Source organism: Ammospiza caudacuta, chromosome 1 (assembly GCF_027887145.1).
Source record: "Ammospiza caudacuta isolate bAmmCau1 chromosome 1, bAmmCau1.pri, whole genome shotgun sequence".
Taxonomy (NCBI): Eukaryota; Metazoa; Chordata; class Aves; order Passeriformes; family Passerellidae; genus Ammospiza; species Ammospiza caudacuta.
Window position 1 is genome coordinate 155,413,748 of NC_080593.1, and position 24,566 is coordinate 155,438,313.

Below are 24,566 nucleotides of genomic sequence, written 5' to 3' on the forward strand. Positions count from 1 at the left end.
AGCCCGCGGCTCCCGGAGGATGCGCACGTGCGCCGGGAGCGGCGGCGGCGGCGAGCCCCAAAACCGGGGATAAACCGGGGATAAACCGGGGATAAACCGGGATAAACCCGCCCCCCCCCCCACCTCCCCAAAAAACAAACCGGGATAAAAACCCGCAAACCCGGGATAAACCCGCCATCAAACCCCGCGGCCACCGGGGTAAAACCCGGAGTAGCGGCGCGATAAAACCCCTAAAAAGCAGGATAAAAGCGGGGTAAAAGCGGGAGAAAAGCCCCAAAACCCGGGAGAGGAGCGGGATCAAAGCCCTCAGAGCGGATCGGCGAGAGCCATGAGCGGCCGGAGCTGAGCGTCGCTGCCGGTTCCCCAGCGGCTTTTCCAGCCATGTCCTTCGCCATGCTGCGCTCGGCGCCGGGGCGCTTCCTGTACCCCGAGATCAGCGCGCTGTCCGAGGACGAGGAGAACAGCGAGAGCTCGGGCTCGGAGGAGAAGCCCTTCCACGTGGAGGGCGACGCGTTCGGCGCGCGGGGCGGCAAGCGGCGGCCCGGCAAGAGCCGCGGGCGGCTGGCGCGGGAGCCGCGGCAGCGGCACACGGCGAACGCCCGCGAGCGGGACCGCACCAACTCGGTGAACACGGCGTTCACGGCGCTGCGCACGCTGATCCCCACCGAGCCGGCCGACAGGAAGCTCTCCAAGATCGAGACGCTGCGCCTCGCCTCCAGCTACATCTCGCACCTGGGCAACGTGCTGCTGCTCGGCGACGCGGGCGGCGGAGGGCAGCCGTGCCACGGGGCGGCGGCGGCGGCGGCGGCGGCGGCGGCGGGGCCGGGAGCGGCGGCGGCAGCGGCGGCGGCGGCGGCAGCGGCGTTCTGCAGCGGAGGGAGCGCGTCCCCGCCCGGGCGGGAGAGCGAGAGCGGGCAGCCGCGGCAGATCTGCACCTTCTGCCTCAGCAACCAGCGCAAAATGGTGAGCGGCGATGATGGGAATACCGGGAATAACGGGAATAACGCGAATAACGGGGATACCGGGGTCCGGGATAGCGGGAATGGGGATCCCGGGATAGCGGGAATGGGGATCCCAGGGTGCTCAGCCCCGGCAGATCGGCACCTTCTGCCTCAGCAACCAGCGCAAAATGGTGAGCGGCGATGATGGGGATACCGGGAATAACGGGAATAATGGGGATACCGGGGTCCGGGATAGCGGGAATGGGGTCCGGGATGGCGGGAATGAGGATCCCGGGATAGCGGGAATGGGGATCCCGGGGTGCTCAGCCCCGGCAGATCGGCACCTTCTGCCTCAGCAACCAGCGCAAAATAGTGAGCGGTGATGCCGGGAATACCGAGAATAATGCGAATAACGGGGATACTGGGGTCCGGGATAGCGGGAATGGGGCTCCCGGGGTGCCCAGCCCCGGCAGATCGGCACCTTCTGCCTCAGCAACCGGCGCGAAATGGTGAGCGGCGATGCCGGGAATACCGAGAATAACGCGAATAACGGGGATACCGGGATCCGGGATAGCGGGAATGGGGTCCGGGATAGCGGGAATGGGGTCCGGGATAGCGGGAATGGTGATCCCGGGATTCCCAGCCCCGGCAGATCGGCACCTTCTGCCTCAGCAACCGGCGCGAAATGGTGAGCGGTGGTGATGGGGATAATGGGGACACTGGGGTCCGGGACAGCGGGAATGCCACCGGGATTTGGGAATGGGGAATTTGGGAATCGCGGAGTGCCCAGGCCCGGCAGATCGGCAACTTCTGCCCCAGCAACCGGCGCGAAATGGTGAGCGGTGGTGATGGGGATAACGGGAATAACGGGGCTCGGGATAGTGGGAATACTGGGGAGAAAGAAGAGTACCAGGATTTGGGATTTGGGGCTCCCGGGGTGCCCAGCCCCGGCAGGTCTGCACCTTCTGCCTCAGCAACCGGCGCAAAATGGTGAGCGGTGGTGATGATGGGGATACCGGGGATACCGGGAATATTGGGGGATTTGGGGCTCCCGGGGTGCCCAGCCCCGGCAGGTCTGCACCTTCTGCCTCAGCAACCAGCTGAAAATGGTGAGCGGTGGTGATGGGGATACCGGGAATACCGGGAATATTGGGGGATTTGGGGCTCCCGGGGTGCCCAGGCCCGGCAGATCGGCACCTTCTGCCTCAGCAACCGGCGCAAAATGGTTGAGTTTGGGACAGACAGAGGGAACGGGGACCGGCACAGCGGGAACACTGGGAATGCGGAGCAGGATACCGGGAATGCCACGGAGATAGAGGGAAAGGGGAGCAGGATTTGGGATTGGGGAGCAGGATTTGGGAATCCTGGGATGTTCAGCCCTGGCAGATCTGCGCCCTCTGCCTCAGCAACCAGAGGAAGCTCGCCAGTCCCGGAGGGTTTGGGATGCAGGGACTGGGATACTGGGAATGGGGGCCGGGATACTGGGAATGGGGACCGGGATACTGGGAATGGGGACTGGGATACTGGGAATGGGGACAGGGATACTGGGAATGGGGGCCGGGATACTGGGAATGGGGACTGGGATACTGGGAATGGGGACAGGGATACTGGGAATGGGGGCCGGGATATTGGGAATGGGGACAGGGATACTGGGAATGGGGGCCGGGATACTGGGAATGGGGACTGGGATACTGGGAATGGGGGCCAGGATACTGGGAATGGGGACTGGGATACTGGGAATAGGGGCCGGGATACTGGAAATGGGGACCGGGATACTGGGAATGGGGACAGGGATACTGGGAATGGGGACTGGGATACTGGGAATGGGGACTGGGATACTGGGAATGGGGACAGGGATACTGGGAATGGGGGCCGGGATACTGGGAATGGGGTCTGGGGATTGAGGGAAAGGTGGCCTGGGATTCAGGAATGAATCCCACAGGGATGTGGGGAATTGTGTCCCAGGATTCGGGAACGTTGTGGGGGTGACGGGGATGGGGATGGGGATTCGGGAATGAATCCCGCAGGGATAAAAGGGAACGGGGGCTCCCAGCTTCCCGAAAAACCGGAGATTCCCGGGTTTATCCCGGTGTTTTTTCACTCCGAGGGGCAGCAGGAGGCAGGGAATGGTATCCCGGGAATTCCGGGATGAATCCCTCGGGGAACTGAGTCCCGGGATGCGGGAATGCCGAGGGGATGAAGGGGATGGGGACCAGGATTTGGGATTTGGGATGGGAATGCCGAGCTCCCGCGCGGGGTTTCATGGAAAAAGTGGCGATTCCCGGGTTTGTCCGGGTGAAAATTCTGTTTGTTCCACTCTGAGGAGCAGCGGGATTCGGGGAATTGTGTCCCGGGAATTCGGGAGTGAATCCCGTGGGGATGTGGGGAATGGGGATTGGGAATTCGGGAGTGAATCCCGTGGGGATTCAGGGAATTCTGTCCTGGGAATTTGGGAATAATGAATCCCATGGGGATTCAGGGAATGGGGACTGGGAATTTGGGATCTACACTGGGAACAACGAGATCCCATGTGGGGCTTCCCAAAAAAATGGCGATTCCCAGTTTATCCCAGCGATTCCCAGTTTATCCCAGTGATTCCCAGGTAATCCCAGGGATTTGCAGTCTATCCCAGTGATTCCCAGTTTATCCCAGCGATTCCCAGTTTATCCCAGTGATTCCCAGTTTATCCCAGCGATTCCCAGCTTTATCCCAGTGATTCCCAGTTTTTCCCAGCGATTCCCAGGTTTATCCCAGCGATTCCCAGTTTTTCCCAGCGATTCCCAGGTTTATCCCAGCGATTCCCAGCTTTATCCCAGCGATTCCCAGTTTTTCCCAGCGATTCCCAGTTTATCCCAGCGATTCCTGGGTTTATCCCAGTGTTTTCCCACTCCTGGGAAAAGCGGGAATGCCGAGGAGCTCCTGCTTGGAGCTGCAGGCACAGCAGAGGCTGCCGGAGGCAGCTCTAAAATCAATGGGAAAATCCACGGAAAATCCATGGAAAATCCATAAAAAATCCACGGAAAATCCATGGAAAATACAGGAAAAATTAATGGGAAATCCATGGAAAATCCACAAAAAAATCCATGGAAAATCCACGAAAAAGCCTCTCTGGAGCCACAGGAAAAGGAACTGGGATTTGGGATTTGGGATTGGCTCCCAGTGCTCCCAGTAACTCCATACTGGGGTTCCCAGTACTCCCAGTAACTCCATATTGGGGCTCCCAGTGTTCCCAGTAACTCCATGAAAGGGATCCCAGTGTTCCCAGTAACACCATATTGGGGTTCCCAGTGTTCCCAGTAACTCCATGAAAGGGATCCCAGTGCTCCCAGTAACTCCATACTGGGGATCCCAGTGTTCCCAGTAACACTATACTGGGGTTCCCAGTATTCCCAGTAACTCTGTAACGGGGATCCCAGTACTCCCAGTAACTCCATACTGGGATTCCCAGTGTTCCCAGTAACTCCGTAATGGGATTCCCAGTGTTCCCAGTAACTCCATACTGGGGCTCCCAGTGTTCCCAGTAACTCCATGAAAGGGATCCCAGTACTCCCAGTAACTCCGTAACGGGGCTCCCAGTATTCCCAGTAACTCCGTAATGGGATTCCCAGTGCTCCCAGTAACTCCGTAACGGGGATCCCAGTATTCCCAGTAACTCTGTAACGGGGATCCCAGTCCCTGAGTGCCGGCACTCCCAGTTCCCAATCCCAGTGCCCCCAGATTTTGGGATTTCCCAGATTTTGGGATTCCCTCTCCTCTCCCAATTCCCAGATTTTGGGATTCCCTCTCCTCTCCCGATTCCCTGGATTTTGGGATTCCCTGGATTTTGGGATTCCCTCTCCTCTCCCAATTCCCTGGATTTGGGGATCACCAAACTCTGGAGTTTTCCACCCAAACCATTCCCGAAGCCTGGCAGCTCTTTTGGGAAAAGGGGAATTTAGGGAAAAGGGGAATTTGGGTAAAAGGGAATTTAGGGAAAAGGGGAATTTGGGTAAAAGGGAATTTGGGAAAACAGGAATTTGGGAAAAGAGGAATTTGGGTAAAAGGGAATTTGGGAAAAGTGGAATTTGGGGAAAGGGGAATTTAGGGAAAAGGAGAATTTAGGGAAAAGGGGATTTGGGGAAAAGGGAAATTGGGAAAAGAGAATTTGGGAAAAGGGGATTTGGGAAAATGGAATCTGGGAAAAAGGGAATGTGGGAAAAAATGGAATTTGGAAAAAATGGAATTTTGGAAAAAGGTGATTTAGGAAAAGGGAATTTGGGAAAAAGAGAATGTGGGAAAAGGAGAATTTGGGGAAAATGGGAATTTAGGAAGAGAGGAAATTGGGTAAAAGGGAAATTGGGAAAAGAGGAATGTGGGGAAAAGGAAATGTGGGAAAAAGGGAATATGGGAAAAAGGAAATTTGGGAAAAGGGAAATTTAGGAAAAGAGGAATTTGGGGAAAGGGGAATTTGGGAAAAGATGAATTTGGGGGAAAAGGGAATGTAAGGAAAAGGGTATTTGGGAAAAATGGAAATGGAGAAAAAGTGAAATTGGGAAAAGGGGAATGTGGGGAAAAGGAAATGTGGGAAAAGGGGAATTTGGGAAAAAGGGAATTTGTGAAAAGGGGACTTTGGGAAAATGGGAATTTGGGAAAAAGAGAATTTGGGAAAAAGAGAATTTGGGAAAAAGGGAAAATGGGGAATTTGGGGAAAGCTCAGATCTTGGGGATGACCCTGCCCAGGCTGCTGGGAACCCCTGGGAATGGGATCCACACTCACTCCAGCCAGGAATGGGCTCCCAGCTCACTCTGGCTCCTTGCCAAGGCTCAGGAATCTGGGAATGCTCCAGCCAGGAAGGGACCCTGAACCCGACCCCATTCCAGCATTCCCAGGGGTTTCTCCAGGCCTGGAGCCCTCCATGGGCAGGGGCTCCTTCCCCTACCCTGGGATGCTCCCAGGACACGCCCAGGGATCCATTCCTACCAATCCCCATCCTCAATTCCGGACACATTCCTATGAAATCCCATCACCAGTTTGGATCGATGCCTACCAATCCCCATCCTCAATTCCGGACACATTCCTATGAAATCCCATCACCAGTTTGGATCGATTCCTACAAATCCCCATCCTCAATTCCGGACTAATTCCTATGAAATCCCATCACCAGTTTGGATCAATTCCTACAAATCCCCATCCTCAATTCTGGATTAATTCCTATGAAATCCCATCACCAGTTTGGATCGATGCCTACCAATCCCCATCCTCAATTCCGGACTAATTCCTATAAAATCCCATCACCAGTTTGGATCGATGCCTACCAATCCCCATCCTCAATTCTGGACACATTCCTATAAAATCCCATCACCAGTTTGGATCGATGCCTACCAATCCCCATCCTCAATTCTGGACACATTCCTATAAAATCCCATCACCAGTTTGGATCGATGCCTACCAATCCCCATCCTCAATTCTGGATTAATTCCTATAAAATCCCATCACCAGTTTGGATCAATTCCTACCAATCCCCATCCTCAATTCCGGACACATTCCTATAAAATCCCATCACCAGTTTGGATCGATTCCTACAAATCCCCATCCTCAATTTTCCATCAATCCCGATAATTCCCACCCCGAGTTCTGGATCAATTCCTATAAATTCCCATCCCTAATTTCGGATCAATTCCTATAAAATCCCATCGTCGGTCTGGATCAATTCCATACGAATTCCCACCCTTAATTTTCCATCAATCCCAGTAATTCCCCTCACCAATTTTTCATCGATCCCTATAACCTGCATCGTTGATTTTGGATCAATCCCAATAAATCCTCACCCTTAATTTAAAAATTCCTACAAATTCACAGTGTCAGTTTGCCACCCACCCAAATAATTCCCATCCCTCCTTTTCCATAAATTCCTATAAAATCCCATCGCGCCTGCAATTGGGGCTGGAATCAGAACTGGAACTGGGGCTGGAATCAGAATTGGAATTAGAACTGGAATCAGAATTGGAATTGGGGCTGGAATCAGAACTGGAATTGGGGCTGGAATCAGAACTGGAATCAGAACTGGAATTATAACTGGAATTAGGGCAGGAATTAGAACTGGAATTGAGGCTGGAATTGGGGCTGGAATTAGAACTGGGATTAAAACAGGAATCGGCTGGAATTAGGGCTGGAATTGGGGCTGGAATCAGGGCTGGGATTGGGGCTGGAACTAGAATTGGAATCAGAACTGGAATCAGAACTGGAATTGGGGCTGGAATTGGGGCTGGCTGGAATTAGAACTGGAATTAGAACTGGATTTGGAACTGGAATTGGGGCTGGAATCAGGGCTGGATTTGGGGCTGGAATTGGGGCTGGCTGGAATTAGAACTGGAATCAGAACTGGAATTTGGGCTGGAATCAGGGTTGGAACCAGTACTGGAATTAGAACTGGATTTGGAACTGGAATTGGGGCTGGAATCAGAGCTGGATTTGGGGCTGGAATCGGGGCTGGAATCAGAATCAGAATTGGGGCTGGGATCAGAACTGGATTTGGGGCTGGAATCGGAGCCGGAGCCGCCGCTCCCGATCCGTGCCGGGTTTTTTTGGGATGCATTCCCGTGGATTTGGGGTTTATGGGGTGTGAGGGGAATCCCATCCCACCCTTGGATCCCCGGGGTGTCGGACAAGGCCGAGGAAATGAGATCCAGACCCTCGGGAATGCCGGGAATGCCGGGATGGGAACGGCTCCGGGGCTTGGGAGCATCCCAGGGCTCCCATTCCCACCCCAAATCCCTTTGGGATCATCCCAGAATTTCCATTCCCACCCCAAATCCCTCTGGGATCATCCCAGAGCTCCCATTCCCACCCCAAATCCCTCTGGGATCATCCCAGAGCTCCCATTCCCACCCCAAATCCCTCTGGGATCATCCCAGGGCTCCCATTCCCGCCCCAAATCCCTCTGGGATCATCCCAGAATTTCCATTCCCACCCCAAATCCCTCTGGGATCATCCCAGGGCTCCCATTCCCACCCCAAATCCCTCTGGGATCATCCCAGGGCTCCCATTCCCACTGTAAATCCCTTCGGGATCATCCCAGAATTTCCATTCCCGCTCCAAATCCCTTTGGGATCATCCCAGGGCTCCCATTCCTACCCCAAATCCCTCTGGGATCATCCCAGAATTTCCATTCCCACCCAAATCCCTTCGGGATCATCCCAGGGCTCCCATTCCCGCCCCAAACTCGGCTTTTCCCTGGATGGGAGCACCTGATCCCACGGGAATGGGGTGGGATTTGGGGCCATTCCCAATCCCGGGCATTCCAGGACTGCAGGTGGGAGCAGGAGACTTCCCAAAGTGTGGGATCGGCTCCCTAAAATCCATCCTGCCCGGAAAATTCACCCTAAAATCCTCTTCCCGTCCCAAAAATCCCTAAAATCCTCCTTCTGTCCCCAAAATAAAACATCTCCCTAAAATCCTGTTCCCATTCCAAGAGTCCCGAAATTCTTCTCCCTAAAATCCTTCCCCTGTCCCTCAAAAAACCCTCCCTCAAATCCTTTCCCCATCCCAAAGATTCCTAAAATCCTCTTCCCGTCCCAAAAATCCTCTCCTGCCTGCCTGCCCCACACAGATCCTAAAAGAAAAACACCCTAAAAATCCTGTCCCCGTCCCAAAAATCCCTAAAATTCCCAAAAAAACCCTCCCTAAAAATCCTTTTCTTGTCCCCAGAATCCCAAAAAAACCCCCACCCTGAAATCCTCCTCCTGCCCAAGAAATCCCAAAACTGTGGCTCCAAGGGATCCGATCGCCATTCCCAGGAAAAGCGGGAGGGAAAGGGAGCGGGGAAATCAGGATGGGAACTTGGGACCCGGGAACATCCCAGGGATTTTTGGGTGGGCCGGGCCCAAATCCTGGGAAAACTCGGCAGAAATCCAGGGCGGTTTCCCAGCCGGAACCCGAGGGTTAGGAAGGAAAATCTGGGATAATCAATCCGGGATAATCCGGGATAATCCGGGATAATCCTGGCGGGGGTTGTGGCAGGAATTCCTTGGAATTTTCCCGCAGGTGGGGACAGAGGCCCCGGTGTTCCCAAGCTCCGGCCCCGCATCCCCGCGGGAAGGCCGAGCTTTCCCGGGATTTTCCACACTGGGATCTGCTCAGATCCCCAAAAAAATTCCCAATCCGAGCCAGGAATTCTCAGGCTGGGAGAGCTCCAGGACTGGAAAAATGGGATTTGGTAAAATAAAAAAAAAAAAAAACCAAAAAACCCAAAAACAAAAGGGATTCCCGGATTCCAACGGTGCCAAGGGAATTCCAGGCTGGAATTCCGGGAGCCAGCAGAGACCTGGGATCCAGAGAGGCTTTTCTGGGAGCAGGGGGTGACTGAGGTGGGAAAATGGGAAAGATGCTCCGGATCCTTGGGATCTTTGGGATCCTCGGGATCCCGGCCCCTTCCGTGGGGAAGCACAGGGGATGGGAGAGGGGATTTGGGATCCGGAGAGGATTTGGGATCCAGCAACTTCCCTCTGGAATCTCCTCAGGATCCTGAGGGGAGTTGGGACCCGGAGGGGATTTGGGGTAAAGGAATTCCACTCTGGAATCTCCTCGGGATCCAGGGGGGGATTTGGGATCCGGGATATTGGGATCCAAGATATTGGGATCCAGGATATTGGGATCCGGGATATTGGGATCCAAGATATTGGGATCTGGGATATTGGGATCTGGGATATTGGGATCCGGGATATTGGGATCCGGGATATTGGGATCCGGGATATTGGGATCTGGGATATTGGGATCCGGGATATTGGGATCCAAGATATTGGGATTTAAGATATTGGGATCCGGGATATTGGGATCTAAGATATTGGGATCTGGGATATTGGGATCCGGGATATTGGGATCCGGGATATTGGGATCCAGAGGGGATTGGCATCCAGACGGAATTCAGGATCCAGAGGGGATTTGGGATCAAGGAATTCCCCTCTGGAATCTCAGGATCCAGCGGGCAATAGGGATGCAGGGGAAAACTGGGATCCAGGGAGGATTTGGGAAATGCCGGGAGAGGGGAAATGCCAGGAATCCCAGGGAAAACCCCAGCACAGCTTCCCAAGGAAAGGATTTCCAAGGAAAACTCCTGGCTTTAGGTACAAGGAGCAGGAATTTCATGAGATTCCCGAACCATCCTGGACCCAGGAGTTTCCCTGAGCCATTCCCACTTTTCCCTAGGGCAGGATCACCCAAATCCAGGTTTTCATTGGAAAAGTCCCAAATTTAGGCACAGGGAGCAGAAATTCCACGGGATTCCCAAACTATCCCAGAGCCGGGAGCTTCCCCGAGCCATTCCCGCTTTCCCCAGGATGAGATCACCTAAATCCAGGTTTTCCATGGAAAAATCCCAGATTCAGGCACCAGGAGCAGGAATTCCACGGGATTCCCAAACCACCTTGGGGCCGTTCCCGCTTTTCCCCCCTTCAGGGCGGGATCACCCCCGTCCAGGTTCAGGTTTTCCATGGAAAAGCCCCAGAATCGGGCACAGGGAGCAGGAATTCCGCGGGATTCCCGAACCACCCCGGGGCCGTTCCCACTTTTCCCCCTTCAGGGCTGCACCCAAGTCCAGGTTTTCCACGGGAAAAACCCCCAGATTCAGGCACAAGGAGCAGGAATTCCGCGGGATTCCCGACCCACCGCGGGGCCGTTCCCGCTTTTCCCCCTTTCCCGAATCCCGAATTGCTGCCGCAGGCAGGGAGGGAGGCAGGGAGGGAGGGAGGGAGGGAGGGAGGGAGGCAAAAGCGCTGCGGCTGCGGCACTTTGGGATTTTCCCGATCCCCGTTTCCGCTCCAGACGGCCCCGAGCTCCCGGGGATTGAACATCTGGGAAATCGGAGCGCAATCAATCCCCCCTCTGCCGTCTGCCCTCCCCTCCCCAGCCGCCGCGGCAGCAAAGGCACGCACGGACGGACGGACGGACGGACAGACGGACGGACGGGGCCGCACGTGCGGGGCGGGCAGGGACAACGGCGGGGAGCGGGTGGGGTGGGCATGGGCAGGGAAAACGGGAATGGCATCCCCAAAAACGGGGATGGGAAACGGGAATGGCATCCCGAAAAACAGGGATGGAAAACGGGAATGGGATCCCGGAAAACGGGGATGGGAAACGGGAATGGGATCCCAAAAAACGGGGATGGGAAACAGGAATGGGATCCACAAAAACGGGGATGGAAAACGGGAATGGGATCCACAAAAACGGGGATGGAAAACGGGAATGGGATCCACAAAAACGGGGATGGAAAACGGGAATGGGATCCCAAAAAACGGGGATGGGAAACAGGAATGGGATCCCGAAAAATGGGGATGGGAAACAGGAATGGGATCCTGAAAAACAGGAATGGAAAACGGGAATGGGATCCCGAAAAACAGGGATGGGAAACAGGAATGGGATCCCGAAAAATGGGATAAGGAAAAGGGGAAAAGATTGGGATGTGGATGGGAAATGGGAATGGGATCCCGAAAAATGGGGATGGGAAACGGCGGGGAGGATGGGATGGGGATGGAGAACAGGAATTGGAGCCCAAAAATTGGGGATGGAAAATGGGAATTGGATCCCTAAAACAGGGATGGAAAATGGGAATTGGATCCTGAAAACTGGGATAGGGAAAAGGGAGAGGATGGGATGGGGATGGAAAACGGGAATTGGATCCCAAAAAATGGGATAGAAAATGGGAATTGGATCCCAAAAAGTGGGACAGAGAAAAAGGACAGGATGGGATGGGGCAGGGAGTGGGAACTGGATCCCAAAAAACTGGGATGGAAAATGGGGAAAGTTTGGGAGGAGGCAGGCAATAGGATCCCAAAAAATGGGAATGGGGAAAAGGGGAAAGGTTTGGAATAGGGCAGGGAATGGGAATTGGATCCCAAAAACTGGGAATGGAAAATGGGGGAGTCTGAGATGGGGATGGGAAACGGGAATGGGATCCCAAAAAACAGGGATGGGAAATGGGAACTGGATCCTGGAAAACGGGGAAAAGTTGGGGATGGGGCAGGGAACTGGATCCCAAAAACTGGGGATGGGGAAAAGGGAAAGGTCTGGGACGGGGCAGGGAGTGGGAATTGGATCCCAAAAACCAGGGATGGAAAAAGGGAATTGGATCCTGGAAAATGGGAATGGGGAAAAGGAAGAGGATGAGATGGGGATGGAAAATGGGAATTGGATCCCAAAAAATGGGGATGGGGAAAAGGCAGAAGCTGGGATGGGGATGGGAAATGGGAACTGGATCCCAAAAACTGGGAATGGGGAAAAGGGAAAGGTCTGGGATGGGGCAGGGAGTGGGAACTGGATCCCAAAAACCAGGGATGGGAAAAGGGAATTGGATCCTGGAAAATGGGAAAGGTTTGGGATGGGGCAGGGAACGGGAACCGGATCCCAAAAACCTGGGAATGCCCAGGAGGACTGGGGGATACTGGTTATACTGGGAGCGGTACTGGAGTGATACTGGAGTTACACTGGGAGCGGCAGCGCGGCACTGCTGGTGACAGGTGGCTGAGATGGTGGCACTGGGGTTGTACTGGTTATACTGGGGTTGTACTGGTTACACTGGGGTTGTACTGGTTATACTGGGGGCTATACTGGTTATACTGGATTATACTGGTTATACTGGATTATACTGGTTATACTGGGGGCTGTACTGGTTATACTGGGGTTGTACTGGTTATACTGGGGTTGTACTGGTTACACTGGGGTTGTACTGGTTATACTGGGGTTGTACTGGTTATACTGGATTATACTGGTTATACTGGGGGCTATACTGGTTATACTGGGGGCTGTACTGGTTATACTGGGGGCTGTACTGGTTACACTGGGGGCTGTACTGGTTACACTGGGGCTGTACTGGTTATACTGGATTATACTGGTTACACTGGGGTTGTACTGGTTACACTGGGGGCTATACTGGTTATACTGGGGGCTATACTGGTTATACTGGGGTTGTACTGGTTATACTGGTTACACTGGGGGTTGTACTGGTTACACTGGGGCTGTACTGGTTATACTGGAATTATACTGGTTACACTGGGGGCTATACTGGTTATACTGGAATTATACTGGTTACACTGGGGGCTATACTGGTTATACTGGGGTTGTACTGGTTACACTGGGGGCTGTACTGGTTATACTGGGGTTGTACTGGTTATACTGGTTACACTGGGGGTTGTACTGGTTACACTGGGGTTGTACTGGTTATACTGGAATTATACTGGTTACACTGGGGGCTATACTGGTTATACTGGAATTATACTGGTTACACTGGGGGCTATACTGGTTATACTGGGGTTGTACTGGTTACACTGGGGGCTGTACTGGTTATACTGGATTATACTGGTTATACTGGGAGTTGTACTGGTTATACTGGAATTATACTGGTTATACTGGGGTTATACTGGTTATACTGGGGGTTGTACTGGTTACGCTGGGGCTGTACTGGTTATACTGGGGTTGTACTGGTTATACTGGTTACACTGGATTATACTGGTTATACTGGGGGTTGTACTGGTTATACTGGGGTTGTACTGGTTATACTGGATTATACTGGTTATACTGGGGGTTGTACTGGTTACACTGGGGCTGTACTGGTTATACTGGGGGCTGTACTGGGGGCTACATTGGGAACAGAGCAGGGATCAGGGACAGCTCTGGGGAATCCTGGGAAGATTCCCTGGGATCGCAGGAGGATTCCCAGGAAGGGATTCCAGGAGGATTCCCCGGAACAGGATCCCAGAAGGGTTCTCTGGGAAGGAATCCCGGGAGGATTCCCTGGAAAAGGATCCCAGAGGATTCCTGCGAGGGGAATTCCGCTGGGAAGGGGATCCCGGGTGGATTCCGCGGGAAGGGATCCCGGGAGGATCCCAGCAGAATTCCCAATTCCAGGTTTGATCCCGTCTCCTTTCCCTCCCGCAGAGCAAAGACCGGGACAGGAAGACGGGACAGCTCCGGAGCTAGGCCGGGAATCCCAGCCGGGAATCGCAGCCGGAGCAGGGGAAGCCACGCTGGAGGATTCCCGGATCCAGGGACGTTTTCCTGCCGGATCCCGCGGGAAGAGCGGCACCGACATTCCAGAGGATCCCACGGGACACAGAGGAGGTGCCGGAATTCCGGGAGATCCCGGGAATGCGGAGCCGCTCCGGGAATCCTCGGGAATTCCTGCCCCGGGATTCCGGGTCATGGAACACTTGGATCCGCTCTGGGAATTCCTGGGAATTCCTGCCCCGGGATTCCGGGTCATGGAACACTTGGAAATCCTTGGGAATTCCTGCCCCAAGATTCAGGATCATGGAACACTTGGGAATTCCTGCCCCGGGATTCCCGATTACAGAACACTCGGAACTCTGGGAATCCTCGGGAATTCCTGCCCCGGGATTCAGGATCATGGAACACTTGGATCTCTTGAATCCAGTCTGGGAATCCTTGGGAATTCTTGCCCCGGGATTCTGGGTCATGGAACACTGGGATCCACTCTGGGAATCCTCAGGGAATTCCTGCCCTGGGATTCCGGATCACGGAACACTCGCATCTCCTCTGAAAATCCTTGGGAATTCCTGCCCTGGGATTGTGGATCACGGAACACTTGGATCTCTGGGATCCACTCTGGGAATCCTCAGGAATTCCTGTCCTGGGATTTCAGATCACAAAACATTTGGATCACTCGGATCCACTTGGGAATCCTTGGGAATTCCTGGGAACCCCTGCCCCGGGATTCCTGCCTGCGGAACACTCGGATCTCCCGGATCTGCTCTGGAAATCCCTGGGAATTCCTGGGAATCCCTGCCCCGGGATTCCTGCCTGCGGAACATTTGGATCTCCTGGAGCTGCTCTGGGAATTCCTGGGAATCCTGCCCTGGGATTCTTGCTCCTGGAACACTTGGATCTCCCAGATCCGCTCTGGAAATCCTTGGGAATCCCTGTCCCAGGATCCCCGCTCACAGAACACTTGGACCTCCCGGATCTGCTCGGGAATCCCCGGGAATCCCTGCCCTGGGATCCACGGAGGCTCACGGAGCACTTGGCTCTCCTGGATCTGCTTCCCACTCGATCCTGGAACTGATCCAGGAACGGATCCAGGAACGGATCCCTGAGCGCGGGGTGCAGGGGCTGCATTGTTTGGGAATTATCAATCACATGCTGGAATTTCATGTTGTTGATGTGGGAATTAATTAAATCTGGATTTCGTTTCATTAATCAGGAATCTGGGTCATGATCCTTGAGGGAATTCCTTCCTTTCTCTTTTCCCTTTTTTTCCTTTTCATTTTCCCTTCTCCTTTTCCTCTTCCCTTCCCTTTTCTCCTTTTTCCTTCTCCCTTTTTCCCCTTTTCCCACAGGTTATTCCCAGCCACCACCGACATTCCCAGCGCCAGAAGGAGCAGGTAAAAACCAGGAATCAGGGAAATCCTGAGGAAATGAACCCCAGCACTTCCCAAAGCTCCCCCCGAGGGATCCCAGGACAACGGGGTGTTCCCAAATCCGGGGTGTTCCCAAATCCAGGGTGTGCCAAGGGCAAGGAAAGGGCAGGATGAGGGAGAGGCCTGGAATGTGGGGCACCAGGAGGGGGAGGAAAACTGGGATGGGATCTGGGACCGGGATCAGAACTGGGATGGGACCGGGATCAGAACTGGGATGGGAATGGGAAGAGAACTGGGATGGGATCGGGATCAGAACTGGGATGGGATCGGGATCAGAACTGGGGTGGGATCGGGATCAGAACTGGGGTGGGATCGGGATCAGAACTGGGATGGGATCGGGAACAGAACTGGGGTGGGATTGGGAACAGAAACAGAACTGGGATGGGATTGGGAACAGAATTGGGATGGGATCAGGATCAGAACTGGGATGGGATCTGGGATAGGAATTAGAACTGGCCCAAGACTCAAATCCAGCAGAGATCCAGGATAAGCCCCAGGACCAGGATTCCCATGGGATTCCCTGATCCCGAGTGATTCCCATGAATTATCCAAAGGCACCGGCACCGAGGGGGGCTGGGAATGTGGGGAGGGCTGGAGAGCGAAGAGGATTCCCAGGAAAAGGTTGTCGGGTCCATGGGAAGGAAATCAGGGAATTGCAGAGCCTGGAAAAGCCCCTGGAGCCTCCCAAATCCACTGCCAGCCGTGTCCCCATCCTGCATCCACAGGGATGGGAATTCCAGCTGGGAATGGGGATCCCAGCCCGGAATTCCAGCTGGGAATGGGGATCCCAGCCCGGAATTCCAGCTGGGAATGGGGATCCCAGCCCGGAATTCCAGCTGGGAATGGGGATCCCAGCCCAGAATTCCAGCCCTTTCCAGGGCAATATTCCCAAAAATCCCACCTCAATGCTGTTCCAGCCTTTCCCAGCCCCAGGCTCAGCTGGAGTGGGGAAAAGGCTCCGGATCCAGGTGGGAATTCCACGGGAATTGCAGCATTCCCTGATCCCACAGATCCCGAGGGGCTCCTGGTTCCCTTTTCCCAGCTCCTGGTTCCCTTCCCATCCCATTCCCGGCTCATTCCCATCCCATTCCCGGCTCATTCCCGGCTCCGTCCCTGCCCCCGCCGGCCGGGGCCTGGCCCGGGATTTTCCGGGACATTTTTGCTCCATGAAATCAGCGCAGGCTCCCGGATCCGCACGTCGCGGCCTTGGCTCCCGCGGGATTGGCCCCGGGCCGGAGCCGCTGTTCCCGCTGCCAGCCGCGGCTCCCGGAGCTCAGGAATGCAGGAATCCGGGCCCCGGGCCCGCCGCGGCTCCGCAGCAGCAGCAGCAGCAGCAGCAGCAGCAGCAGCAGCAGCAGCAGCAGCAGCAGCAGCAGCAGCAGCAGCAGCAGCAGCAGCAGCAGCAGCCGCGCAGGGATTTTGGGATCCGCGGCCATCCCCGCGCCCGGAGCTGCTCCCGATTTCCCTGCGGGCCCGGGAGACCCAGACTGGGAAAGGAAGATCCGGACTGGGAATTCTGGCCAGCCTGGAGGCTCCTGGGAGAGGATTCTGCCTCATTGCCAGCTCCCGGGGCAGATCCAGCGGGAATGAGCCTCGGGAATGTCACCGGCCCCCCCAAATCCAGGAATTCCTGGGGCTGGAAAATCCCTGCGGATGGGGATTTCATCCTGGACGTGTCCCCATCCCGCATCCACAGGGATGGGAATTCCAGCTGGGAATGGCGATTCCAGCCCGGAATTCCAGCTGGGAATGGGGATCCCAGCCCGGAATTCCAGCTGGGAATGGGGATCCCAGCCCGGAATTCCAGCTGGGAATTGAGATCTCAGCCGGGAATTCCAGCTGGGAATGGGGATCCCAGCCCGGAATTCCAGCTGGGAATGGGGATCCCAGCCCGGAATTCCAGCTGGGAATGGCGATTCCAGCCCGGAATTCCAGCTGGGAATGGGGATCCCAGCCCGGAATTCCAGCTGGGAATGGGGATCCCAGCCCGGAATTCCAGCTGGGAATGGGGATCCCAGCCCGGAATTCCAGCTGGGAATTGAGATCTCAGCCGGGAATTCCAGCTGGGAATGGGGATCCCAGCCCGGAATTCCAGCTGGGAATGGGGATCCCAGCCCGGAATTCCAGCTGGGAATGGGGATCTCAGCCGGGAATTCCAGCTGGGAATGGGGATCCCAGCCCGGAATTCCAGCTGGGAATTCCCAAAAATCCCTTCCATATTCCAGGAAAGCTGCAGAGGGGTTTGGGATGCAGGCTGGAGGGATGGGAAACGGAATACCGGATTCCAATGGAATATTGGGATTTTGGGATGGAATTCCCAGAGAATCTGGGGCTGCTCCAGCCCTGGAGCATTCCGGGATAGTGGGAGCTGTCCCTGCCCATGGAATGGGACAATCCCTAAAATCCCTTCCAACCAAAACCATTCCAGGATTCCCTGGACACCCCTGGAATTGTCCCCAGGCCAGGCTGGAGCATCCCAGGACAGCAGAGGCATCCCTGCCCATCCCTAAATCCCGTCCATCCCAAACCATTCCAGGATTCCACGGACACCCCCAGAATTACCCCAGGCCAGGCTGGAGCATCCCAGGACAATGGAGCCCTCACTGCCCATGGAATGGGACAATCCCCAAATCCCGTCCATCCCAAAGCTTGCAGGAGTCCCTGGCGCACCCGGAGCACTTCCAGGCCCCATTCCCAACAAATCCCAGCCCCCACTCCTAATTCCTGACCGTTCCCAGTGACTCCCAGTCCCCGTTTCCAGTAAATCCCAGTCCCTATTCCCAGTGAACCCCAGTCCCCATTCCCAATCTCCGGCCATTCCCAGTGACTCCCAGCCCCCCTTCCCAGTTCCTGGCCATTCCCAGTGAACCCCAGCTCTCATTCCCAATTCCTGGCCATTCCCAGTAACTCTCAGCCCCCATTCCCATTAAATCCCATCCCTATTCCCAGTGAATCCCAGCTCCCACTCCCATTAAATCCCATCCCTATCCCCAGTGAAACCCAGCTCTGATTCCCAATTCCTCACCATTCCCAGTGACTCCCAGCTCCCATTCCCAGTTCCTGGCCATTCCCAGTGAACCCCAGCTCTCATTCCCAATTCCTGGCCATTCCCAGTAACTCTCAGCCCCCATTCCCATTAAACCCCGGTCCCTATTCCCAGTGAATCCCAGCCCCATTCCCAATTCCTGACCATTCCCAGTGAACCCCAGCTCCCATTCCCAATCTCCGGCCATTCCCAGTGACTCCCAGCCCCCCTTCCCGATTCCTGGCCATTCCCAGTGAACCCCAGCCCCCAGTCCCAGTGAACCCCAGCTCTCATTCTAATTCCTCACCATTCCCAGTAACTCCCAGCCCCCAGTCCCAGTAACTCCCAGCCCCCATTCCCAGTGACTCCCAGCTCCCATTCCCAGTGACTCCCAGCTCCCATTCCCAGTTCCTGGCCATTCCCAGTGACTCCCAGCCCCCATTCCCAATCCCTGGCCATTCCCAGTAACTCTCAGCCCCCATTCCCATTAAACCCCGGTCCCTATTCCCAGTGACTCCCAGCTCTCATTCCCAATCCCTGACCATTCCCAGTGACTCCCAGCTCTCATTCCCAATCCCTGGCCATTCCCAGTGACTCCCAGCTCTCATTCCCAATCCCTGACCATTCCCAGTAACTCTCAGCCCCCATTCCCAATCCCTGGCCATTCCCAGTGAATCCCAGCCCTATTCCCAATCCCTGACCATTCCCAGTGAACTCCCAGCCCCCATCACTCGCGGTGGCTCCCAGCCCCCACAGTTCCCAATCGCGGGCCATTCCCGGCCCCTGGAATGAGCTGCCAGGCTCCCACCTGATCCATCAGCAGCTGCTCCCGGCCATTCCCGGCCCGCACCTGCAATTCCTGCCGGGAACCACATGTGACCCCTCCTGTGATCCCTGATTTATTCCCTGCCAGCCAGCGCTCTCCCCCCTCCTCGCCCCGTGCCTGCCAGCTGGGAATCACATCCCAAAAAAAACCCCATCCCGAAAAAAACCCCATCCCAAAAAACCCCCCCGGGGTGGGGGTGAGGGGGGGTCACAGCGAGCACTCCGCGCTATTTTCCGTCCCGCTTTCTTTCCCCGCTGGCTCTTTGGCGGTGTTTTTTGCTTCCCCCGGCGGCTGGCCCCCCTGCCCGCTCCGCGGCGCTTCCCGAGCCGCTCCAGGTGCGCTGGGAAGCGCCGGCCCCGCGCCGCCTCCCCCGTGTCCGTCTGCGGCGGGAGCAGGAAGCCAAATCCGCCTCTGGAATTCTTCACTCGCTCCTCGTTGCCGGCTCCCGCGGGATGCCGGGGTCAGGCTCCCTCTGCCGCTTTCCCGGCTCTCCCTGGATGAGCTCGGGTTACAATGCCGGCTCTGTTCCCGCCCGGGCCCCCGGCGAGCCCTAATCCCGCTCCGCTGGCTCCCGGATTGATTTTCGGGGAATTGGGATCGTTCCCGGCTTTTTCCTGCGCCTCCCCCGGATTCTCCGGGCCTCCGCTGAGAGGATTTGGCCGGGAGAAATTGGGGGGGGGGAAACGGGAATGGAGAGGCCGGGGAAGGATGGGGAATGGGAAATGGGATATGGGGAATGGGATATGAGGATGTGGGGAAATGGGATATGGGGAAACGGGATATGGGGATGGAGGGGGTGAAATGGGATGTGGGGGACATGGGGGAATGGGATATGGGGAAAGGGATATGGAGGATATAGGATATGGAGAATGGGATATGGAGATACAGGATACGGGGATACGGGATATGGGGATATGGGATATGGGGATATGGGGAAATTGGATAGGGGGAATTGGGGAAATGGGATATGGGGAAACGGGATATGGGGGAATGGGATATGGGGGATATAGGATATGGAGAATGGGATATGGAGATACAGGATACGGGGATACGGGGATATGGGAAATGGGATATGGGAAATGGGATATGGGGAAACGGGATATGGGGAAACGGGGAAATGAGATATGGGGGAATGGGATATGGGGGAATGGGATATGGGGGATATAGGATATGGAGAATGGGATATGGAGATACAGGATATGGGGATATGGGAAATGGGATATGGGGAAATGGGATATGGGGAAACGGGATAGGGGAAAATGGGATATGGGGGAATGGGATATGGGAAATGGGATATGGGGAAACGGAATATGGGGAAATGGGATATGGGGGAATGGGATATGGGGAAAGGGATATGGGGGATACAGGATATGGAGAATGGGATATGGAGATACAGGATACGGGGATACGGGGATATGGGAAATGGGGAACTGGGAAATGGGATATGGGGAAACGGGAAAAGGGGATGGGGAAATGGGATATGGGAAATGGGATATGGGGAAACGGGATATGGGATATGGGGAAATGGGATATGGGAAATGGGATATGGGGAAATGGGATACCAGGAATGGGATTATGGGGAAAGGGATGCGGGGATGGGGGGAAATGGGACATGGGGGAAGGGATGTGGGGAAAGGGAAATGCGATACGGGGATATAGGATGTGGGGAATGGGATGTGGAGATGTAGGATATGGGGATGTGGAGATACAGGATGTGGGAAATGGGGAACTGGGAAATGGGATGGGGGGAACTGGGAAAAGGGGATGGGGAAATGGGATATGGGATGTGGGGAACTGGGATATGGGATACAGGGAACTGGGAAATGGGATATGGGGAAAGGGATGTGGGGAAATGGGATAAGGGGAACGGGGAACTGGGAAATGGGATGTGGGAAATGGGACATGGGAAAGGGATATGGGGAGGAAAGAGAAATGGTATATGGAGATATGGCATACGGGGAATAGGATATGGGGATATGGGATATGGGGATATGGGGAAATGGGATGTGGAAATGGGATGTGGGGGAATGGGATGTGGGGAAATGGGATATGGGAAAATGGGATATGGGATACAGGGAACTGGGACTGGGGAACTGGGAAATGGGATTGGGAAAATGGGATGGGGAGAACTGAGAAATGGGAAACTGGGAAATGGGATGTGGGGATGTGGGGATGTGGGGAAAGGGATACAGGAAATGGAATATAGAGATATGGGAAATGGGAAATGGGGAATGGGGAACTGGGATGTGGGATGGGGGAACTGGGAAAAAGGGATGGGGAAATGGGATATGGGGATATGAGAAAGGGGAAAAGGGATATCGGAAATGGAATATGGGATATGGGAAATGGGATATGGGATATGGGGAGATGAGAAAGGGGGAAAGGGATATCGGAAATGGGAAATGGGATATGGGAAATGGGATATGGAATATGGGATATGGAATATGGGGAATGGAATATGAGAAAAGAGATGTGGGGAAAGGGACGTGGGGAAATGGGATATGGGAAACAGGATATGGGGAAAGGGATGTGGGGAAATGCGATATGGGGATATGGGGAACTGGGAAATGAGATATGGGGAAACGAGATATGGAGATATAGGGTAAGGGGATGTGGGGAATGGGGAACTGGGAAATGGGATATGGGGAAAGGGATGTGGGGAAAGGGAAATGGGAAATGGAGATACAGGATATGGGGATAAAGGATACAGGGAAATGGGATGTGGGGAACTGGGCAATGGGACGTGGGGAAAAGGGATGTGGGGAAATGCGATATGGGGATATGGGGAAATGGGAAATGAGATATGGGGAAATGAGATACGGAGATATAGGGTAAGGGGATGTGGGGAATGGGGAACTGGGAAATGGGATATGGGGAAAGGGAAATGGGAAATGGAGATACAGGATATGGGGATAAAGGATACAGGGAAATGGGATGTGGGGAACTGGGAAATGGGACGTGGGGAAAAGGGATGTGGGGAACTGGGATATGGGGATATGGGGAAATGGGGAACGGGATGTGGAGAAAGGGATATGAGGAACTGGGAAATGGGATTATGAGGAACTGGGAACTGGGAAAATGGGGAACTGGGAAACGGGATGTGGAAAACTGGGAAACGGGATGTGGGGAAAGGGACCTGGGATATGGGCAAAGGGCTGGGGATGTGTGTCCAGGAGGCTGAGATCCCTATGGGATGAGCCAGGGACGCAGGGTTTGGAATGCCGGAGCCACGTGCTCCCCGTGCCTCAGTTTCCCTCTGGAACTGAGCTACCCAGGGGTTTGGGGGGGGGTCTTTTCCCAGGGAAGGACCCCAGGGCAGAGCACGGACACGGAGACTCCCGGAATTCCAGGATGGACAGAAGGACAGAGGGAACGCTGGGCCGGGACCCTCCCAGCTCCAAGCACGGGATTTGCACGGACAGGGACAATTCCCGGGATCCCACAGCGCTCCAGCCTGGCCTGGGACCCTCCCAGGGATTCCATGGAATCCCAAACTGGTTCAGGACGTTTGCGATGATCCCATTCCCACGGGGCAGCTCCCGCTACTCCATCATTCCCCAGCCCTGAATTCTCTGGGAATTCCATCACAAAATCCCAATATTCCACGGGAAGCCATTCCCTGTTTCCCATCCCTCCAGCTGCACCCCAAACCCCTCTGCCGCTCTCCCAGGAAAACCCTGGAAAAGGCTCTGGAAGCGGCTCTGGGATCTCCTGGAATTCCCGGTTCCCCCTGCACATTCCCAACTTTCCCCTCCATCCCAGATGGAATTCCCGGCTCCCCCTGCACATTCCCAACTTTCCCCTCCATCCCAGGTGGAATTCCCAGATCCCCCTGCACATTCCCAACTTTCCCCTCCATCCCAGATGGAATTCCCGGTTCCCCCTGCACATTCCCAACTTTCCCCTCCATCCCAGGCGCAATTCCCGGCTCCTCCTGCACATTCCCAACTTTCCCCTCCATCCCAGGCGCAATTCCCAGATCCCCCTGCACATTCCCAACTTTCCCCTCCATCCCAGATGGAATTCCCGGTTCCCCCTGCACATTCCCAACTTTCCCCTCCATCCCAGGCGGAACTCCCGGTTCCCCCTGCACATTCCCAACTTTCCCCTCCATCCCAGATGGAATTCCCAGATCCCCCTGCACATTCCCAACTTTCCCCTCCATCCCAGACAGAATTCCCGGTTCCCCCTGCACATTCCAAATTTTCCCCTCCATCCCAGACGGAATTCCCGGCTCCTCCTTCACATTCCCAACTTTCCCCTCCATCCCAGGCGGAATTCCCGGTTCCCCCTGCACATTCCCAACTTTCCCCTCCATCCCAGATGGAATTCCCGGCTCCTCCTGCACATTCCCAACTTTCCCCTCCATCCCTGATGGAATTCCCGGTTCCCCCTGCACATTCCAAATTTTCCCCTCCATCCCAGGCGCAATTCCCAGTTCCCCCCGCAGCACATTCCCAGTTTTCCCTCCCATCCCATCCTGGGCGTTTTCCAGGTGCAATTCCCGGCTCTTCCCAGCCGCGGAACTCCCGGGCTTGATGGGGAGGAGCCGCTCCGGCTCCAGCCGGGAATTCCAGCCGGGAATTGCGGCCCGAGCTGGGATTTACCAGGGGCTCCTGGAAAAACGCTCCCAAATCCCACAGTGCCGCGCCTGGAAAAGCGCCACAGAGCCGGGACAGACCGGGACAGAGCCGGGACAGAGCCGGGACAGAGCCGGGACAGAGCCGGGACAGAACCGGGACAGAACCGGGACAGAACCGGGACAGAGCCGGGACAGAGCCGGGACAGAGCCGGGACAGAGCCGGGACAGAGCCGGGACAGAACCGGGACAGAGCCGGGACAGAGCCGGGACAGAGCCGGGACAGAGCCGGGACAGAGCCGGGACAGAGCCGGGACAGAGCCGGGACACACCGGGACAGAGCCGGGACAGAGCCGGGACAGAACCGGGACAGAGCCGGGACAGAGCCGGGACAGAACCGGGACAGAGCCGGGACAGAGCCGGGACAGAGCCGGGACACACCGGGACAGAGCCGGGACAGAGCCGGGACAGAACCGGGACAGAGCCGGGACAGAGCCGGGACAGGCCCGGGACAGAGCCGGGACAGAGCCGGGACAGAGCCGGGACAGAGCCGGGACAGAGCCGGGACAGAGCCGGGACAGAACCGGGACAGAGCCGGGACAGAGCCGGGACAGAGCCGGGACAGAGCCGGGACAGAACCGGGACAGAGCCGGGACAGAACCGGGACAGAACCGGGACAGAGCCGGGACAGAGCCGGGACAGGCCCGGGACAGAACCGGGACAGAGCCGGGACAGAGCCGGGACAGAGCCGGGACAGGCCCGGGACAGAACCGGGACAGAGCCGGGACA

At 55.7% G+C, this 24,566-nt stretch overlaps 2 protein-coding genes across 3 annotated transcripts in view; one reads left to right on the forward strand and one right to left on the reverse strand.

Moving 5' to 3' along the window:
- BOP1 (BOP1 ribosomal biogenesis factor) overlaps positions 1-24,566 on the reverse strand; it is an 87,319-nt gene that overhangs the window by 24,582 nt on the left and 38,171 nt on the right. The gene's annotated exons all lie outside the window — the stretch shown is intronic.
- Positions 382-14,124, forward strand: SCX (scleraxis bHLH transcription factor). Of its 2 annotated transcripts, none has more exons than XM_058812059.1 (2): positions 382-963; positions 13,849-14,124. In XM_058812059.1, exons 1-2 carry the CDS (start codon positions 382-384, stop codon positions 13,888-13,890), a joined length of 624 nt encoding a protein of 207 aa, XP_058668042.1. In that variant the 3' UTR covers positions 13,891-14,124. The 2 variants fall into 2 exon arrangements, with proteins under 2 accessions (XP_058668042.1, XP_058668033.1); XM_058812050.1 differs by lacking the exon at positions 13,849-14,124 and adding an exon at positions 1,435-1,545.